General features: G+C 40.0%; 1 protein-coding gene across 8 annotated transcripts in view; it reads left to right on the top strand.

Moving 5' to 3' along the window:
• The window catches only part of APP (amyloid beta precursor protein), a 211,836-nt gene extending 192,323 nt beyond the window's left edge, over positions 1 to 19,513 (top strand). For all 8 annotated transcript variants that reach the window (XM_040055536.2, XM_040055535.2, XM_040055533.2 and 5 more), the window contains 3 exons: positions 6,870 to 6,970; positions 11,462 to 11,608; positions 18,267 to 19,513. In XM_040055536.2, coding sequence (XP_039911470.1) covers positions 6,870 to 6,970; positions 11,462 to 11,608; positions 18,267 to 18,368 — 350 coding nt within the window. In that variant the 3' untranslated portion in view covers positions 18,369 to 19,513. The remainder of the gene's footprint in view (positions 1 to 6,869; positions 6,971 to 11,461; positions 11,609 to 18,266) is intronic.
• The last annotated feature ends 27 nt before the right edge of the window (positions 19,514 to 19,540 follow it).

Below are 19,540 nucleotides of genomic sequence, written 5' to 3'. Positions count from 1 at the left end.
GAACAGGCAGCTCTCTACCCTGGGGGGTTGTTCAAAGACCGCATTCCTTCTCTTCCACCTTTTTATTTTCGATGAAGCTTAACCCCAAATAAAGCCGTTTGCCACACGTGATTCAATAACTCTTTTCTTGTTCTTGCCATGGCTTAAGTACATGGACATAGAGCTGAATGTTTTCCTGAATGCAGTCAGTACCGCAGTCATTCAAACTGCTACTTTGGTTCTCTCTGTGTAGAAACCACCCAGGCCTAGTTGTTTCAACTGTGCTTCACTTGGAGATTTAATTTTTAACTCTAGATGTAACCTCAGGCACAGCTAACACTGTCTTTGATCTGTGCAAAACAATATCACAAAACCTTTCTAGCTGTTCATATAACCAGTAGATAAAGTAATTGCAAGCAGTGTGGTAGATAATGTGCACCTAATTATATCCTTGGTGGGATTCTCTGTAACCTCTTTTTTTTAGTCTTCTGAAAGCATAAATATATATTTACATGAACACAGAAGCTCATCAATGTTAGTATAAAGTGTTTCCCAAAGCAATTGGTTTTTGTTTCATATGAGTAGTTTTTCACTCCATATGACCTTTTTCCCCTTTATGGCAAGGAAAAATAAGGTTTTCTTGTTTTCCATTTTTTGATGTTTGGAAATGGATGTGTGCACACATGCATGTGTACACATGTATATATAAAAGTAGTTAATACTGCTAATTAAAAGCAATATCAATAAAAAGTCCATCAGAGTTAAGCTCTTTTTGTTGAATTTCACTAGAAGCTTTTATGCCCATGGTTTTTATAACAAAATAGTTTTGTCAGTTTTTCTAAGGAGCTGTAAGTTAATGTATTTGGCAGCTGAATTGAAGCATTTTTAAACTGAAGTGATTAGGAATGCATCTCCCTAAAGATGGTATGTAATTCAGAAGAAAACTGGTAGCAATTATCAGTATTTGTGAATTTGCAATGAGGCTGTTGCTCTCACTTTTCATTTTGTATATTGGCTTTTGTGTTTGGGTTGTGTATTTTAGAATTGGTAGTGAAAAAAACATTGTTTGCATCTTACCTCTGATCAAAGATTTAGAAAGACCCCAAAGCTTTTTTCCTTCTTCAGTTACTACCCTTGAAAAGTATATCTTTGATTTTAGCATGCAAGTCTAAATGTGAGATCACCAGGACAGTGAAGCAAATGAACTGGTAATAAAAAGAACCTCTTCAACAAAATGTCTCAATTCTGTAACACTGTGGAAAGGTGCATGTAATCCTACATGTATTTTTATCTCATACCAGGTATTTAATTGATTCCAGTGCAATATCATACTTCTCCTTACTATATAATCAGTTATTTGCAGAAGACCAGCAGTTTACCCTAGCTGAAGTCTTCTTCTTCACTTGTAAGGGAGGTAGAAGGAAGGAAAAAGCTGCTATTGCAACAGCTAAAAAGAAAGATTTCTCTGTTTCTGACCTTTTTCTGATGCAAGTTGCCAAAAAGAAGTTTCAGTAAATCTTGACATCATTAACTTCCTAACATCAGATGCTACTTTTTGTTCAGGTTCCACTGCATTTTTGTGGGGCCTTGGTCACTTGGCCCAAAGCAAAAAATTCTGCCTGATCTCAAGGCAAAACCCCGTTTAACCTGCTGCATGCTGAAAGCGTGGCTCCATGCTACTGTTTGATTGGAATGGGAGGCAAGAAGGGGACCAAATTAATGTTGCTTTAGGGGAGCTGGAGCCTGCACTTTTCCAGCAGCTGAGACTACTGGTGAACTTCATCACCCTCTGGTTGATTGACGTGACCTGTTCTGCCTCTGAAGTGCTGCTGTAACTCCTGCCTGTGGTGTTTGACTGTTGAACAGAAGCTGACAAAGACCTACAAGCTCAGCTGTTGCAGCTTTTCTTTCAGTGAAAGTGGTCAGACCCCAAGAAGTGCCCATGTCAATTTTCCCAACTCTAGCAGTGGTACAAACGGAATATGTACAAATTTCACCTCTGCCTAATACTCTGGTACATCCATTGAGTGTTTAGCAGCTAGCATTTGATAGGTTCCAGGACTGAAAACTGTATTTTCACCATTGCGTTTAGTAACCCTGACGGAACCTTTCTTCTTTGCATTTGTTCGTTTGTATTTTGAACATCCTCGTGATTTGTGCCAGTGAGTTCCACAGTCCGATTTTGCATTGTACTGAATTGTGTATATATCTGTACACACACTTTGTGTTATTTTTCAATCTGCTGTATCATAGCCATGTTAATGTCCTATATTTCTTAGGAGAAATAATGAATGACCATTTTCTGTAGACTTTCCCCTTGTCATCTGCAGTCATACATGCTGTTGTTTCACCTCCTTTGCCTCTTCCAATCTGAAGACTCACAATTTCAGTCCTTTGTGTACAGAAACCATTCCATACCTGTGATCATCTGTGTCTCCGTGCATGATATCTTTTGTACTTCTTCTGCCTTTGTGTGAGGTGAGGTGACCAGAACAAATAGCCAGATTTAAAATGAGGATGCATCATTTATACTGTGATGTAACAATGTTTTATATTTTCTTTGCCTTTTTAACTGCTACTGATTCAAGTGCCCACAGAGTTACCCACTGTGACTGCAAGGTCTCTGCCCTGAGTGAAACAGAACTAAATTAGAGTCTTTATGACTATATGTATACTTAGGGCTGTGTATCCCCACAAGCACCACTTTGCATTATATCAACACTGAATATCATTTCCCTTTTATTGTGCTCTTGGAATTTATAAGATCCTTCTGCAGTTCTTTGCAACTGGCTTTACTTCGACTATCCTCTTTTTTTTTTTTTTTTTTTTTTTTGTCAATAAACTTTGTCAAAATTCACTCTCTTATCCAGATCACTTTGCAAACAGCACAGCACAGATCCTCATGGGGCTCACTGGTAATGTTCCTCCATTGTGCAAAACGGATGTGTATTTACGCTTCATTTCACTTCTCTTAGTCAGTTATGGAAAGTCATGTAGGACTTTCCCTTCTAATCCTTGGCATCTTAGCTTCTCCCAGAGCTTTGATCAGGGACCTTCTCAAAAGCTTTCTGGAAATCCAGATTCAATCCAAGCAGAATCACTCTTTCCCATGTGATTCCTAACTCTTACAATGACCTCTAAGAGTTTTGGGAGGTAGGACTTCCCTCAACAAAAGACAAGCAGATTCTTCACTGATTTAGATGTGTGGATGTGTACTAATAAATAGTTATAAATTCAGCGGATTTGCCAGCTGTAGCAGCCGAGTTGTGCAGTTCCTCATGCCTTTGCCTTGGAGGAGTTTTCATGCAGTGCTTTTGCCAGGGTATCTACGAGGGCAGTGAGTATGGCTGTGGACAGTGGTGAGCAGCTGAGAGCAGTAAAACAAGTCCTGGGAAAGCACTTTCCCCCCAGCTACTGCACTGGTACTCCACTACTGTAATTCTCCCCCTTCTCTTTTAATGCTAAAACCAAAAAAGCAGGAGGGGTTGACAGGTTGAGCTTCCATGCAGGCCAGGTACGTGTTCTCCTTTGTTGTAATCTGCTGTAATCACAGAGGAGAAAAGAGAACTAATTCTCTCTGAATAAAATAGAACAAACCTGTATGCTTGAAATAATCCCAAAAATGTGATTAAAACCAAAAGTGGTTAGATGTTGATAGCAAAAAAAAAATTATATATTTTATGTAATAGTAATAGAGGCAAAAAGAAAAGAGAAATGGGTGGAGGGAGGACAGGGAGAGTGACAGAAACAGATGAAGTAGAAGCATATCACCCCTCTGGGTCCCAACAACGTCTCATTGTTTCTCTCCATCTTGATCTTCTTGGTGAGGGTCCCCTGCCAAAAAGTATAGAATCCCATTGATTAATACACATATGAGCAGATGGGAACACACAGGTACCACCCTGAGGGGGGCCAGTTTGACACTTGTAACACCGTGGATCTGTTGTATCGTGTAGCATCACGTGTAGTGCTCTGCTGCAGGGTCTGGGGACCCCTTAGGAGAGGACTGTCGAGGGGCCATGACACCCTCTCATCTGTGCCCTCTGTGAATGTGGATGTAGCTTTCCAGAGGTGGGAGGCCCTGCACAGGAGAGGCCGATCTGCACAGGAGAGGATGAGTGTTCACTGCTTCTGACCAGAGGCTTTTTTACCATACACAGGAAACCTCTGTTCCTCCTCCCTTTGGTGTAGGGGTCTGTACAAGTCCTGCAGCAGATGAGCCTGGGGCTATAGCTTCCACCGCTGAAGGTGCTGGGCTTAATCCTCCTGTGAAAGTATTCAGACCTGAGAATAGTGTCACTTTATCTTATCTCAAATCAATTTACAGTCCAGGGCCTGAGGAGTGCAGTGGTCTTTGATGCAACTTCTGTTATACAGTTTTGCTAAAATAGGCAGTAGTCCTTTGTAAAAATATTTAAGCCATAAACCATAACACTTCAGTCTCTAGCATATTTTTCCTCATTTCCTGTTGATGCAAGTGTGGGGGGTACTTTGAGATGATGCACAAAAGAGAGTAAATTGTACTCTTAATTTGGAAAACTAGCCATAGCTGCTTGAAGGATGGAAAGTTAAACCTGTCTTCAGGTACCACATGGGCAGCTCCATTTCCTTCTGCATTTCTTTGAAAATCATTGTTTGAATGTTCTTTGAAATATCATTGTTTATTTTCAGACTGCAATTCCTTAAGTACTTTACAGTTCTTGCATTTTAAAATGGTCTCCCATATATAAATGTCATAATATATTTGTGTCAGTACTGTGATATAGCATCAAAAATCAGGAACTTCATAAAGAAATTTGAGGAGCTGAAGGGCTTGATTCCTTTAAAAAAAATAAGGTAAAATTTATGGGGCAGTCAGACTCTTCAAGAAAATAACCATAAATTCTTTATAGCATGAGGATGATTCTTGTTCTCTCCTTTGCATGGTTTCCTATGAAAATAAAGATCAAAACCTTAGAGTGGGTTGTCTGTACAGCCCAGAGAAGTTCTTGGGAAGATCTATTCTTACTGGTTCATAATTCAAAAATAAATCACCACTTCAAGAAAAGAAAAAAGAAGTTGCACATTCAAAGGCAATTAAAAAAAAAAAAAAAGTTATTGGATCGGGTGCTGTTTTAGACTGTGGAACTCATTGGCACATGGGAGTCTTAAGGAATTCTTGTTGAGAGTCCAGCGAGACAGTGGAGCACAGGAGCAGTCAGTAGTGTTGAGAATTTTAAAAGAGGTTCTTCCTCTTGTTCAAAACTTAAGTTCAGCACAAGATTCTAAGAATTAAGCCTTGGAGAGAGGAGTTGGGAATGAGAAAATGCTAAAATAAATATTAACAAGGAATATGAACTGGTTTGTTCTTATTATATTCAGTAGAGGGAGGAAATAACATCTCATAAACACCATTCTTCTGCAGTGTTTTTACCTCCCAAGAAATACAAATGTTGGGTGCATTGGTACTGAGAAGGAAAACAACCAGCTCCACGAATACCCATATATTCTCTCTAAACCAGAGCCTGCTCTTCAGGATTCATGGACATATACAGGATTCAGTGCTCTGCTGCTGTTAAGTCTGACTCATTCTCTCCTTAGGTTATTTTCCAGGAGGAAATTTTGGCCTTCTTTCCAGCTAGACAAGTGCAGCATCTCCCCTTCACGCTTCTAAGACAACAGGACTGCAAACTATGTACGATTATTATTGTTGCAAGCTGTACTCACTTGCTTTTCTGTATGTTTCTAATCGAGAGACAGTTATCATCTTTCAGAGAGAAGACAAGACAAATCTTTAAATCTGAGCAGTATAAAATCTGAAAACAAATAGAAACTTTGTTGATGTGGCTCTCTCTCCATCGGAGCCTGTGCTCCATTTTTGCCTTGGCTAGTTTGAGAGAGAAACCACGCCAGCAGGAATTTTCCCTTAAGGGCCTTGAAGATCCCAGGGAGGCTGCAAACCTTTTCCTTTAGAGAGAGCAGGCGTCCGGCAATTGCAAAAGGAAAGAGTCTGCCCTTGGTCCAGAGGGAATCACGGCTTTATTCTGGGGTCCTGTCCCTGCAGAGTCTGGAGCTCAGTCCAGTCCCCGTCCCCGTCCTGATCCCAAGAGCGAGAGAGATTGTTCCATGTGATCCCAAGGGCCTTTTCCCAGGGGGAAGGGGCTAGAGGCAGGGACAAGCCACTACCCAATCAGGCATAAGGTGGGAGTGGAACAGAGTTGGGTTACATTCCAGTGTGGGAGGATGGGAGGGGAAAAGGAGCAGGGACAAACCTCATGATACATTTTGCAAGGGAACAGGGTGGTACAGAAGAAACCATTACGAAACCCAGTATAAAAATTAAATACAGTATAAACCAAATTAATGCACTACAACACTCTGTAATCTTCACAAATATTTTAGTAACTTGTACGTGTTTGTGGAAAAGGTACAGACTCACAGGAAGCAAGAAAATAAGATATCTGGAGTTCTCTTACATCATGAGTATTTTGTTTTTCCTCATAGCAGCCTGAACTGAGGGAGGACAACAAGTTTACTTGACATTGCTAAAGAGGCTGTCAGAGCAGACCTGTGTGCAGCCTGTGAGCCAGTTCAGGAGGTCTCTGTTGGTCCCTTGCATCTTAGTTTATGCAGTGTTTCATGCTAGAAGCTTTGATGCCTGTACCAATATAGCTGCTGAGGATTAAGAATCTTTTAACAAAGGAGAAACTTTACTAGCTCATTCTGTGTCACCTCAGTGGGACTGAAACATCAGATGTACCTCACTTTCCTCCCAGTTCCTTTTCACATTGCATCACACCTCCTCCGTGTGAATGGCGCTGTTGCCTTCTGCTCTTCAGCAGTGGGCTTAAGCAGAATCTTCCTGAATCTGAATCATGACTTTAATGAATTGTCTTTGTGGTGCAATGCAGGTTCTGGGTTGACCAATGTTAAGACAGAAGAGATATCTGAGGTGAAGATGGATGCAGAGTTCCGGCATGACTCAGGATATGAAGTTCATCATCAAAAGCTGGTGAGTGGTCAAACAGTGCTTTCTGTGCATGCATTTTGGGATGTTGATTCAATCTTGAGCTAGTGAGTCACTTACGGCCATGTTTTGCTTGAGTAATGTAGACACTGAAAGTGCCAACAAAAAGTTATCATGTGAAAAGATTATGATTTTTTCTGGTTTTGTCTTCAATGAGAGTAAACCTGGAACAATGTCACCAGAGAGGATGGTGTAATGGTCTTAATTTAATAAAACCGGGCAGAAACACCAATTATGTAGGGGTTTTAGTATTTATTCTCTTTCTGTGGTGGGGAGAGATTAGGAGAAAAAAACAAAGCAGGCTTAAGCTTAAAAATGAACAAAAAATAGTTTTATTAACACACTAAACACACTAAAAGATGAAAAAAAAAGAAACTGAGGAAACCCCCCCCCCCTAAACTAAAACAGAATGACACTTTAAAACACGCTTCTCTCCTTTTACAAACTATTAACTTTCTTACTAAACAACATAAAAAGACACAACTTGCAATTTTCAGTCAGTTTTACTATTTAGGCATAATCACACATTACTTAGGAGAAGAGTCTCTCTAAGGTTTTTTTTTATGAAGATGTTTGCCACAAGAAAAAATAGTCCAGTGCTTCCAGTGTCACACATTGGCTGCCGCCCGGAGTTTTTGCAGACTGTGATGTTCTATCAGCAAAGCTTCTCAGTGTATCTGGGGTACTTTTTACGAATACTTATTCTAGTCTAAAATCATCTTTGTCTCAAAGGCTGAGACCTCCTTTTAACCCAGGAGCAAGGGCTTTAAAGTTCCCAAATAAATCTCAATTACATCAATCCTCAATTTTGATTAGAATAGCATTCTCCCCAACAACACTAAGATGCTGCAAAGAACAGTTCATTTCTCCATAGTTTACCTGAGAGAAGTCCAGTTAAAAATGTCCACTTCTTCAATCCTATTCCAATATTATTATCAGTTCTTTCACTGCTAATCCACTGACTTCATTTGGTGTCTGTTCCATGTACCCTCTGTTTTCTTTCCTCTTTCTCTCAAGGAAGAGTTGTGCTTTAAAAGTTCCATGTTGCTAGGAAAGGTTTAAATCCTCCCGGGCCTGCAAGGGCCATGTGCACGCACGGTGCTGCAGGGGCTGAAGGAAATGCAAAGCTGTGCTGATGGAGGAAGCTGGCAGATGTCCTTTTTTCCACCCCTCGGTCTCATGCAGGGCAGCTCGGCTGGGAGCTGCCACAAAGCTGTAACAGGGCTTCACCCGGGCTGCTCCCATGCGGGCAGCAGCTCTCAGAGGCTTGGCTGGGCCTGATCCAGCCCTGCCTGCCGCCTATGATGTTACCTCATGGCTGATTCCACAGCGAGAGAGAGACCGATCAGCAGCAGATTAGTTTTAAATGTCCCCTCCAAAGTCACACTGACATTTCCCATTGGTCACCTTAGCTGCCGATATCCCGGCCAGCTTTTTGATAGGTCCCTGTCCTCCCTACCCCCCCAAAACCACTCCACGGTCAGGGCAGGGAAAAGCATCTCACATTTCTCTATAACCAGAAAACAAAATTGTGCCAATCCATGATAGATGGAAAGTCGCTGAGCCTCATATGAGAGGAAATTCCGACAGTTCCTGTCCTTGCACTGCCATGTCACTGGATGTGCTTATATGGACAATATTTGTCCCCAGAGTCCATCTCTCTCATTAGTCTCTCTGTATCATACAAGAGATACAGAGGAAGGAAAATGCTGAGTTTAAAAAAAAAAAGAAAAATATTTTGAGACACATAACACAGTGCAGCAAGAAATAGAATGACACCGTTTCAGGAATATAGTCTTTTTCCATCAAAACAGATGGTATGCATGGACTATAACCTTTCACAAGAATGGCTTCTTGTGAATAAAAGGGATAAAAGGAGATTCTCCACTGGCCTTAATTTTAGTTTGTGTTTGGCTGTATATGTGTCTTTTGTTCCTTAAGGTATATGAAGTTGTTATTATTAACAGGGGAAAGGCAGGTAGGAACAAATATTGTTCCCCATTTGAACATAAAAATGTTCTTCTTGTGAACATAAAAATGACAACCAGTAGCACTGTAGGTAAGAAAAGCATCTTCTGAAAGCTTTTTTTTGGTCACTTAAGAAGCAGTGAAGAACCCAGACAGCAATGTTGACTATAAACGTGTTCTGTTTCTTTTTTTAAAAGGTATATTACGCGATGCGGTTTCAGTTCCATAGCTTTCAGTATCATGATATTAAACTTGAAAGCTTTTTTCCCTTAATATATATTTAAAGCTAAGTAGTGCTGAAAATCAGGATTAACATGGGACTCAATTTTGCATTTGAACTGGACAATCACTCCATGAAAATATATTCTGCTATCTCTTTTATGCCAAAAACTGAGAATTCCCAATTTGATGAGTTAATCCAAAATGCATTAGCACTAATTTGGGAAAGTCTGATGTGCTTAATTCAGATGGGTTGAACATGCCAATGGAGCAAACCTGTGCAGGGTGTAGAAGGGAAGGAACTTGCAGGAACATGTGCTAAACATAATAGTTACTGGATGTCATAGTTTTCAGCAGCACCCTTTAGTGTGTAAGTGGTTTGATATCATCTCAAGGAATTAGGTGCTGGGAACTCCCCATACAGTGGTGGCTGATGGGGAAGGCATTGCAGTCCCTGCACACGGTTATCTGTGTCATGCTTAAAATGGGACCTTTCCAGCATTTTTTGCCATATTTTTTTACTGATAGGTACAACCACTATTTGAAAATTAGTGAGCTGTCTTCTAGGTTATCTTTTCAGTTGAGACTGAGCAGGGATTCTGGTTTTGCTGATCAAGTACTGGCCTGATGCTTACAAGGTCTTACTTCGCTCCCATACACCATGTCCTGTCCAATGCCCCTCTCTGTTTAGCATTAGTTCAAAAGCAGGGACAGGAAGCACTTTGATCTGTGCTTCCATTCTGTGCCATGGTAGAATTTCCTGAAGCAGTCTTCTCAGGATATTGCTTTGAATTCAGCTGCACATTCTATTTTACATGTAGACCTCTGAATTGGGTTGAAATTACATTTATTTTCAAATGTGAAACTTTATGGAGGTTGAAATTTGAACTGTACATTAAGTTGATTTTCATGTCTTGGAGTCTTTAAGGCCTTCCTCTCTTGTGCATGTATATTGGCTGGGGCATTTCACAGTGCTCTTGAAATAGTACAGTAGCAGAATTTCAGTCCTAGGCAGGTAAAATTCATGGAAGAAATTACTACTTTGCACTGGCTTATGCCAACACTGTCTATTGTCTGTCCTTTCTTGTGAATTTTCAACTTTGTTTTAACACATTTCTTGCTTGTGGGAAGAAGCAAGCCTACACGGAAGTCTTTATTGACTGGGAACAATATAAATATTTATACTACATACTTTAATACCATTCTGAGGAAGGTTGTGTTTACAGCTCATTATAGTTCTTGTTACAGTTTCTTGCTTCCTGCATTTTTGTTAAATACTTGTCAAAGTATTTACTCTTTCAGCATTCGGTAGTCGTACAATTCTGTGGATGTAATTTATTCTCTAATCTTTTTGCTTGTTTTGGTTTAAAGTAATAACAACAACAACAATATTATTATTAATAATAATAATAGCCTGCTATTGGCATGCAGAAAAAAAAAGATTGTAATATGTGCTCAGATGTGAAATAATCCTATATATTCTTTGAATGCAGAACGGGGCAATGAAAACAATCACCCATTTTTCATACCTGCTCCTGCCTATAAAAGCTGGTCTTATTATTTGCATAGTAAAGCATCTTGCTGTCCTCGGTTTTGCCTTATCAGTATTTGAAATTCAAGTGGATTTTCTCTGGTTTTTACACAGCTGTTACCTCCTAGGTTGCACAGAAGTACATCATGCAGATACAGTTTATTCTCTTTATGCTGCAAAATCTTGAAACACTCCTCGGTGGTCACTTTAATCAGCGATAGCTTTTGTTGGGTCATCTCCTTTGGTGTGAGAATTTACTCCCAGCTGGTTGCATGCAAGTTTCACTGTAGTCCCACAGGTCCTTCACTACTCTTTTATCAAAAAAATGCATCATAGTCCAAACAGGCCATACAGATGTAAATTTATGAGCACACTCATGATTAGCATTTTGAAAATAAAGGTGTCTACTGGGTTATTCCACTCAAGCCTATCACTTGTTCAATTAGCTTGACTCGCTTACTCAAGGAAAAAAGGGAGCTACTAGCTGAGACCTGTGTGAAGCTGAACATGGAGCTGAGTCCCCTTTAGCACAGCACTGCCACACCACAGGCCATATATATGTCCCAGATTGCTCCTCTCCAGCTCTCAGAGCTTTATGGCACAGCAATCCAGGTTTAGGTTTGAGTAATTGTGAAGACATGCAGTGCCATTTAATTACTGGTGCTTCAATAGTCTTTACATTGCTGTGGCAGCACGGCAGGCTAGTTAAAGGTTCAGTGATCTTTTTATTAGCCATCTTCCTTTATTTTCATTTGTAGGTATTCTTTGCTGAAGATGTGGGTTCAAATAAAGGTGCCATCATTGGACTAATGGTGGGAGGTGTTGTCATAGCAACAGTGATTGTCATTACTTTGGTGATGCTGAAGAAGAAGCAGTACACATCTATTCATCATGGGGTTGTGGAGGTAAGAAAAGACTTCCAAGCACAACTGGTATCACCTGTACAACACAGTCAACAGTAAATAAACATTAATTTATTAAGAAAGAAACTGTGGTTTTGCCTATGTTGGATTGTTACATCCAGCAGTGTGGAATAAATTTTCTTTATTTAGTAAATGCAAACACAATATAAAACATGTTAAAGTGGATGTAAAACCACAAAACTTTCTTCTGCAGCTATTCCAGACCAATCACTTCATAATGTGGAAGTTCGTTTTATAAGAAATTTGACAGTAGACCATGAGAAGATATTGCACAAGAGGAAAAATCTGGTTTTACTGTTTGGCATTCACACACCAATTTCTTTATTTAGCTTTAATGTTTGAGACTGGCCCTCCCATAGCTTGTGCTGTGCACTGCAAGGATTTTCCCTAGACAGGTATTTTATTGCTCTCTGTTCTCTAAACAAAATTTTTTGTTGCCATGAATAGCTTTGGATTTATGACTAATCTGAAACTCGTAAGTTCTGAGAAACAAATAGTATATAAGACTCTTATATGGGATTTTCAAGATGAAAATCCTTGTCTCTTCTTAGTGTGCCAAGGAAGTTTGTGTTCAATTTACAGTAATTTAAAATACTTTATCTATTTCATGGCTTTAAGATAAGATCTCTGTAAGCAGAAAAACTTCATTATGAATATTGGAAGGGGTTCATGTAACTCTTTTTCTTCCTATTTAGTTTGCTTTGTGAGTGTCTGGTTTGCAGGTACTTGTATTAGTAAGCACTTGAGACAGTTGTATATTTTTGCCTTTTAGAATTGGTTTTTTACATTTTTGATTGAAAATGAAGTCTTGATCAAGTCCGTAGTTTATGTTGGTTTCATCTTGAATCAAGGGAACTTTGCTTTGGTCTTTCTGAAGACATACATGCTTCATGATGCATTTGTTCCACTGTCTGGGATTATGAAGGGTCTTAAGAATTACTTGTGTAAGCCTTTGCCTTAAGCCTGTGCTTGTGCATCCTTGTGTCTACACTGTGGTTATCCATGTGGTTTGAAACCTTCCAAAGAGATATGGTCAGAAGAGCACCAACAGCGTGGGGTGATTTGCACAGATAGCAACCTGTGCAGAATTTTGGACCAAGAGGCAGAAAATAGCAAACAGGAATCTCAACTTTAGCTTTTGATGTGACAGTTCTCTGCCCATTTTGTAGAAAATTGAAGCAGATTTTAGTATTAATCCACCAAGCTGATATCTGCTGCCAACAGCTGGGCCACCAGAGACTCTCCTTTGGGTGAATTTAGTGAGAAAAACCAGGAACCTTGCTAGGCCAAAGCCCCTAATCAGACATTGAATGTAGACATACCATTATTGCAGTACAGCCTTAAAATTCTAGGTGGATTTCACTTGATAGAACGACGTGGCAAAGGTGATCCTGGACTTCTTCAAGCCTTCTTTGGTAACAGTAAATCTGGAACTGTTTGCCTAGAAATAACATGCATCAGCTGAATAAGTAATTCATGCCAAAATGACGGCATCACTTAATAAATATTAAGTGATTTTTATCTGTAAAAATTTTTACAGATAGAACCATAAAGCTTTAGCATGCAGACGTACCAAGAATATTAGCGGATTTATAGTATCTCGCTGTAGATTGTGTCACCTTGTGGATTTGCTGGCATTGGCAGCTAGGATTCCTCCTTCTGCCTGACTTGCTCTCTGGTCTTCACAGACTGCACAGCCTCACTGTCAGCTTCTTGCCTGCAAGAAAGGCATAACTTCTGTTTTTGTCCTAAGCTGGCAAAAATTTTGTAGCACTTGTACTGGGGGGAAAAAAAGAGCCATATACAATTGGTGTCTAATACTAAAATGTCTTCAAAATTAAGTGTTACATTCTAAAGAGAATAATTTATTTAGCTATAGCCCACCTCTAGTATACTGTGCGCAGAAAGCATGGAAGAGCAAAATCACTTGATGTAAAAATAACTGCGTATCAGCTGCAGCTTGGCTGAGTGTACTTTAACTAATTTGCCACCTCTTTCTTGTGTGTCACAAGTTACAGTGTGAATTTAACCCAGTGATAATGGAAGATTACAGAATAGGCCTTATTCCACCTGTGTTCTTGTCTTCCAAAAAGTCACCTCTGTTGTACCCTCTCATTTCACTATGATTTTTAACAAATAAGTTATTAAAAAATCAGTTAGCCTTTTTTTTAAGCTCTGAGAATGGATATACTTGTCCTATTGAGAAGTGTCATTTTTTTCCCTACTCTGAGAATAAAAATGTTCCAAAGTTGTTCAGCTTCCCTGGGAAAAAACTTTCATGGTTAAGTAAATAAAGGATGGAAAGACTGAAAATTACTTATTACATGTGCACACAGGGGCTCCAACAAATATTTTGAAGGATTTTTTTGCGGATGCACCCACCCCAGCTGTCTGCAGGAGATTATTTTCTCCACGAAAGCAGGTGGCAAAACAGAAATTCTCACGTCTGCTGCGCACTGGGCAACCGCTGACTGTCTCAGCTTCTCCTCTTTGAAGACAGCCTGTTCAAAGTTCATTTGCTTTCTGACAGAAGCAAGGCCTCCAGCAGTGACAGCAGGAGAGCTTTGCAGCATGGAGCAGAGATGACACTGAAACTGCTGAAGGGTTAGGTGGACAAACAGTTCTTACAAGAGGTTATCTACCTGACCAAGGTGTTTTTTCAAGAGACATCATAGAAAAGAGAAGTGTTGGACCATAGCACCTACGCCTCTTACATGCTGTTTTCAGCTTCTGCCACCTCCATAATGGGTGCAAAAAGCTTCTTAAAATGGTGTGGGGCTTTGGACATTAACTGACAAGGAGATAATTGTGTTCAAAACATGTAATTTGGCAGAGTGGTACCTAGGGGCAGAGGTTGTAAGGAATGTGAAGAGTTTGGCAGCATCAAAATGAGTGAAAGAGAGTCAAAGAGAAGACATTCAGGATGAGTGATAGTGCACGTAGGTTGATGGTTAGATGGATTACCCTGCAGCAGAGAGCTGCAGGAATGAGGGGAGGTATCAGCGTTATTTATTTTAAAGGCTAAAGGGAAAATTAAAAAAAAAAAAAAAAAAGTTGACTAAGACTGCAAGTTGGAGCTTCACTAAATCCCCTTTACCTATAAATGCCATATTTTAGAGTTTATTGGATTTTCACTAGAAACTGGTTTTATCAAAACAATTTTTTTTAATACTGTACAGGTGTGCAAAGGTGTTTAAAATTCAGTCTGTGTTTACTTCCTTTTCTTGTCCTTCCTTTTTTTTTTTTTTCCCTAATCTCTTTTACCTCCTTGATTTTTTTTCAAGTATCTCATCAATTCTTTGGTCTCCTCTGCCTTGCAGTTTTCTTGATTCCTTTTTAATTTATGGTGGTGTCTCACTCCATTTCTTTCTCACAGGCAATTTATGCTGCATACTTACCACATTTTCTAGTCTTGAATAAGAAAAGCTGAGTAAGAAACTTAAACTAAAATGAGTGACAGAGTTCAGTACAGTATTGTTTGGAGCTTAAAGACAGAAGTCCAGCTCATGTTTTGGCAATCCCCTCCTTTGCATCCCAGCCTAGCTGGGGAGCCTCCTAGTAATGGAAATGCTCTCGGGCAGGTATTGACACACATGGAATCCTGGTCTATAAATCCCAGAGCTTCATACGGAGTTTTAAATTTATGCTAGAAGAGAAGCTGTTTCTAGGATTAGTTGTGACACTCTCACTTCATGATTTGAAGAAGCACTGGATGCTCTGAGATATTGGTGATACAGTGTAGAAGAACCAGGGCTGACTTGGTGCTCTAGCAGCCTCTTCAAGAGTGAGCAGAAGGGTGGCTTTTCCTCTGCACCTGCTTTTACTCTTGTTTTCTGTAAGTACTGAAAAGGCTGCAGGAACATTTGCCACGTTCCTGCTTTATTTTTGCCTTCACAGCCATGTTCACAACAATTTCAACACCATTAATTAATGCTGTTAAATTCATGAGTCCTTAGAGTGGCAATTAGGCCTTCAGCACATTTGTACAAAATCTGCATGGGATGGGTTTGTTAGGCCCTATTGCTATTAAACTGCTGGCAAAACAAGTGAACAGCAATAGCATGGAGGGATTGCCCATCAAAGATTCACTGCATATGGCTCTAGATGGTGTCTTTTTGTGGAGGGAGAAGTTGGCAGCTTCCAGAAAGGACAGGTAAAGCAGCCCAGCCCCTGGGATAGTGGCAAAGGTGAGTGCTGTGAGATATGGGCCTCTCCCCATCCCTCCCCAGCCCTCTGCCAGTGCAGGGGACACAGAGCAGCTGGTGCAGACCCTTCTTTAAAATGCAAGCACACAGCTGTACCCTGACTGCTGAGCACATGGCTGTACAGGATGTCTTGGGATTTGGGAGTGGGAGGTTGAATAGGAGACAGGCTGTGAAATTCCATGGGGTCCTTCTGTCCTTGATGAATCCAAATGATTGTTGACAGCCAAGCTGAGCACTTGGCATGCACATGGGCTGGCCAGGGAAAGCTTGCATCCTTTAGAAGAAAAAGGTTGTCGCTTTCGGAGAGGGAGGGGCCAGGGAAAGGAAAAAGCTATTCTCTTTTCTCCCCAGTTTCTCAAACAAGGGAGATAAAGCAAGAACTACCTCTAAGAGTGACCTTGCTACCTAAAAACATGTCACAGGAGTTGAAGAAATAAGTGGATTTGGGGATCGTTGCGTAAGAGAAATACTGCATGCAAATGCGATTTTAAAAGAAAGAAAGAAAGAAAAGGAAAGCCTGTGAATGGCAGTATTAAAAGTCCAAGCTATATTGCAGAATTTGAAACACGAGGAGCACAGTGTCAGTGCACCCCAGTGATCCTTTCTGCCTGGCATCCTGTTCCTAATCCACAGGAGTCAAGGGGTGCTGAAAGTCTCAGGGCTACCAGCTGTGAAGAGTTTCACAAAAGCTTGTGAGATACATATATATATAGAGAGAGAGAGCAAGAGATAACATTTAAGTTGGTATTTCAAGAAAATGTCTAATTATTGTGTAAGAAAAACACATCTGATGGGAGATACAGTGTTGATTTGAAATGCAGTTTGAGAGTCAGGATGTAAAAAGGGGCACGGATATGAAAATGGATCAGAATTGGGGTAAGAAGTTCATCTGAGTAATTGAATGTATGTGCCACACAGAGAACCATTTCCTAAACAGCAACTAAAAGAGCAGACAAAGTGGAGATGGCTCTGAGAGGAGCCATTTTCTGGTGGGACTGTGGGAAAGGTGGTCAGTACTGTGTTGTAACCTGCCACAGTGAAAGAACAGCTGCAAACATAAGCTGAACTGCCTGTGCTAGTCCCAAGCATGGGAAGAAAGTACCTTCAGTCTGTCCCCAGGGTATCAGGGAACAACTTGCCAACATCTTCTCTCCTTACTAGGCTGAGATATTTCCATTATTGCAGAGTGGATTTAAAATAGGTATCAGGCATCAGTTCTTCTCCTTTGCATTTTTATTAAAAGGTTAGATAGAGTAAGTTAGGGTTTCCTGAGAGAATACACTTTCCTTTATCTTAAAGGCTAGTTTGTTACTGAAGGTGACTTGCTGTATTTCCAAGAGGTCACTATTTACCGGAATCCACAGGAAAATGTTCATACCTAATATTTAACCAGTAGAGTTTTAGGCACCTTCCTGATTTTAGACACTGTAAAATTCACTTTTTATCTTTGCCTTTAGGAGCTGTCAAACACTGGAGACATCAGGTAGCAAATTAAATAACTGACAAGCAGACTTTTCATAGATGCTAGGCAAGGTAGCCAGGATTCTATTTTTGAATACACAAGTACTGAACTCATGCAGCAGAGGTAAAATACCTAATTAAGATTTAGAGGCTGTTCTCACCCACTCTAATTTGATGGAGTTTTATATTATTGTAATGTTCAGTGAAGGAAGAAAATAATTTGTGGAAATGAAGGTATTCAATGGAGAAGTCAAAACTAAGCTTTGTGCCTGTCTTCCAAATAATCAAGAAAGGTCAGTTTTTGTTAAGTATAAATACTTAAACCAGTGCAGACATGTCAAGTTTTTTGTCATTAAACTGAACCAAACTCACCTTTGGAGGTAGAGGAATTCTTTGTCCCTGAGTTCAATGGGATTTTTTGCCCACCTTGTGCCTGGCTGCTCTGGCATTTCCTTGCTAACCTCATTTTATCCTCTCATATTAATTTTTTGTTTTGAGATCACCACACCTGCAACAGATCTGGGAGCACAACACAGGCAGGAGGCAGACTCAAGCCACTGCCTTCAGCTTTTTAGTGAGTTTTTTCTTTTTTTTTTTTGAGACCCAATTGATCCGAAGTATAGATACTGCTATATATGCTAGGGGCAAAAACCCCCTCTTAATTAGAGACTAGCAGAGAGAGGCAAACTCCATCCCCTTTTTTTGTTTGGAGAGTTCCTTCCTGAGCCAGAAAACAAATTCCAAAGCTGGTATTGCTGGCTTTGGTCAGCTGCTTTTGAAGTCCTGCAGCAACAAATTGAGTTACAGAGCTATTTGTGATGTGTTACCATCTTCCGTTAAAAAAGTGAGCCAGAGGATGCTTTCTGCCCAAACACACAGGGTACAGTGTACATTGAACAGCTGTAAAGGGGGAATCATGGGGTATGCTGTGAATTAAGCAGGAATGTGACCCCAGTTGTGCCTTCTCCTGACAGGTGGATGCTGCAGTGACACCAGAGGAGCGCCACCTTTCCAAGATGCAGCAAAATGGCTACGAAAATCCCACGTACAAGTTCTTTGAACAGATGCAGAACTAGGACATCATAGCAGCTCATGAGTTGGACAGAAGAATAATTGCTTCACTGCCCATTCAGTGTTCAGTTATACAGTAATGTGGAAAGAAAGAAAAACACTCTGCTTTATTATTTACTCATTCTCGCCTTTTGACAGCTGTGCTGTAACACAAGTAGATGCCTGAACTTGAATTAACAAAATCAGTAATGTATTTTCTCTCTCTTTCTCTTTACATTTCAATCTTTACACTACATTATTAATGAATGTTTTTTGTGTACTGTAAAGAGGCTAGCTGTATTTAACTAGTGCATGGATAGATTATCTTTCCCAATTATTTATCATGTAGCTCCTTAGCCAGTTGTATATTATTCTTGTGATTTGTGACAAAAATTAAGTCCTAGTTGAAACATGCTTTAAGAATTGATGGGGGATGCTTTCCGTGTCTGTGGGGTTTAGCTGCTTCTCTTTGCTGAGCATTTTTTTCTGATCACTATGCATTTTAAAGTAAACCAATGTTTTTTAAAGTATTTCAGATGAGTTACTAAATTCTTTTCCTCTGAAGCTGCATTTTATTGTACGGATTGTTGCTCCTGCTGTATTAGTGATGTAGAAATCATGAGAATACACATTGGTTTCTTTGTGCCTGTTTTATGTGCACACTTTAGGCATTGAAAGGTAAACTTTATTTTCTTTCCAATGTATCTTTTTGATCTTAAAAGAAATTATTAAAAAGAGTCCTTGTTAATTGTGAGCAGTTCTGGAGAAGAAATGCCTGCTGGCCAAAAATTAATGGGGGCTCTCTGCAGGATGATTGTACAGAGCCATTGCTTATGAATTGATAGCTTTCTACACTGTGTTACATAAATAAATTAAGAAAAGAACGTGTGGGCAAGAGTTTTCTTTGGAGGCAGAAACCAAAGAGTTCTGAAAGCCATTTAAGCAGAATACATAGGTGTTCACACTGAGAAGAGAGTTGGGATCCTATGGAGATTGCAGCACTGACAGTTGGACCAGAGCAGAAGGAAAGCAACAGTGAGACAGGGCAGAAAGTGGGGAGCACCATCTTTGGCACAGCTATCCCTCTAAGATGTCTCTTTCTTTTTTCCTTTTCTTTTACTTTCAGTTTGTATAACAGTGTTTTAATGTAAATAAATACATTCCTGGAAGAGCCCTGTTGTAGTAGTGCATTTCTGTG

This window comes from Hirundo rustica, chromosome 2 (genome assembly GCF_015227805.2).
Source record: "Hirundo rustica isolate bHirRus1 chromosome 2, bHirRus1.pri.v3, whole genome shotgun sequence".
Taxonomy (NCBI): Eukaryota; Metazoa; Chordata; class Aves; order Passeriformes; family Hirundinidae; genus Hirundo; species Hirundo rustica.
Note: the sequence above shows the minus strand (reverse complement) of the source record. Positions and strands in the feature narration are given on the sequence as shown.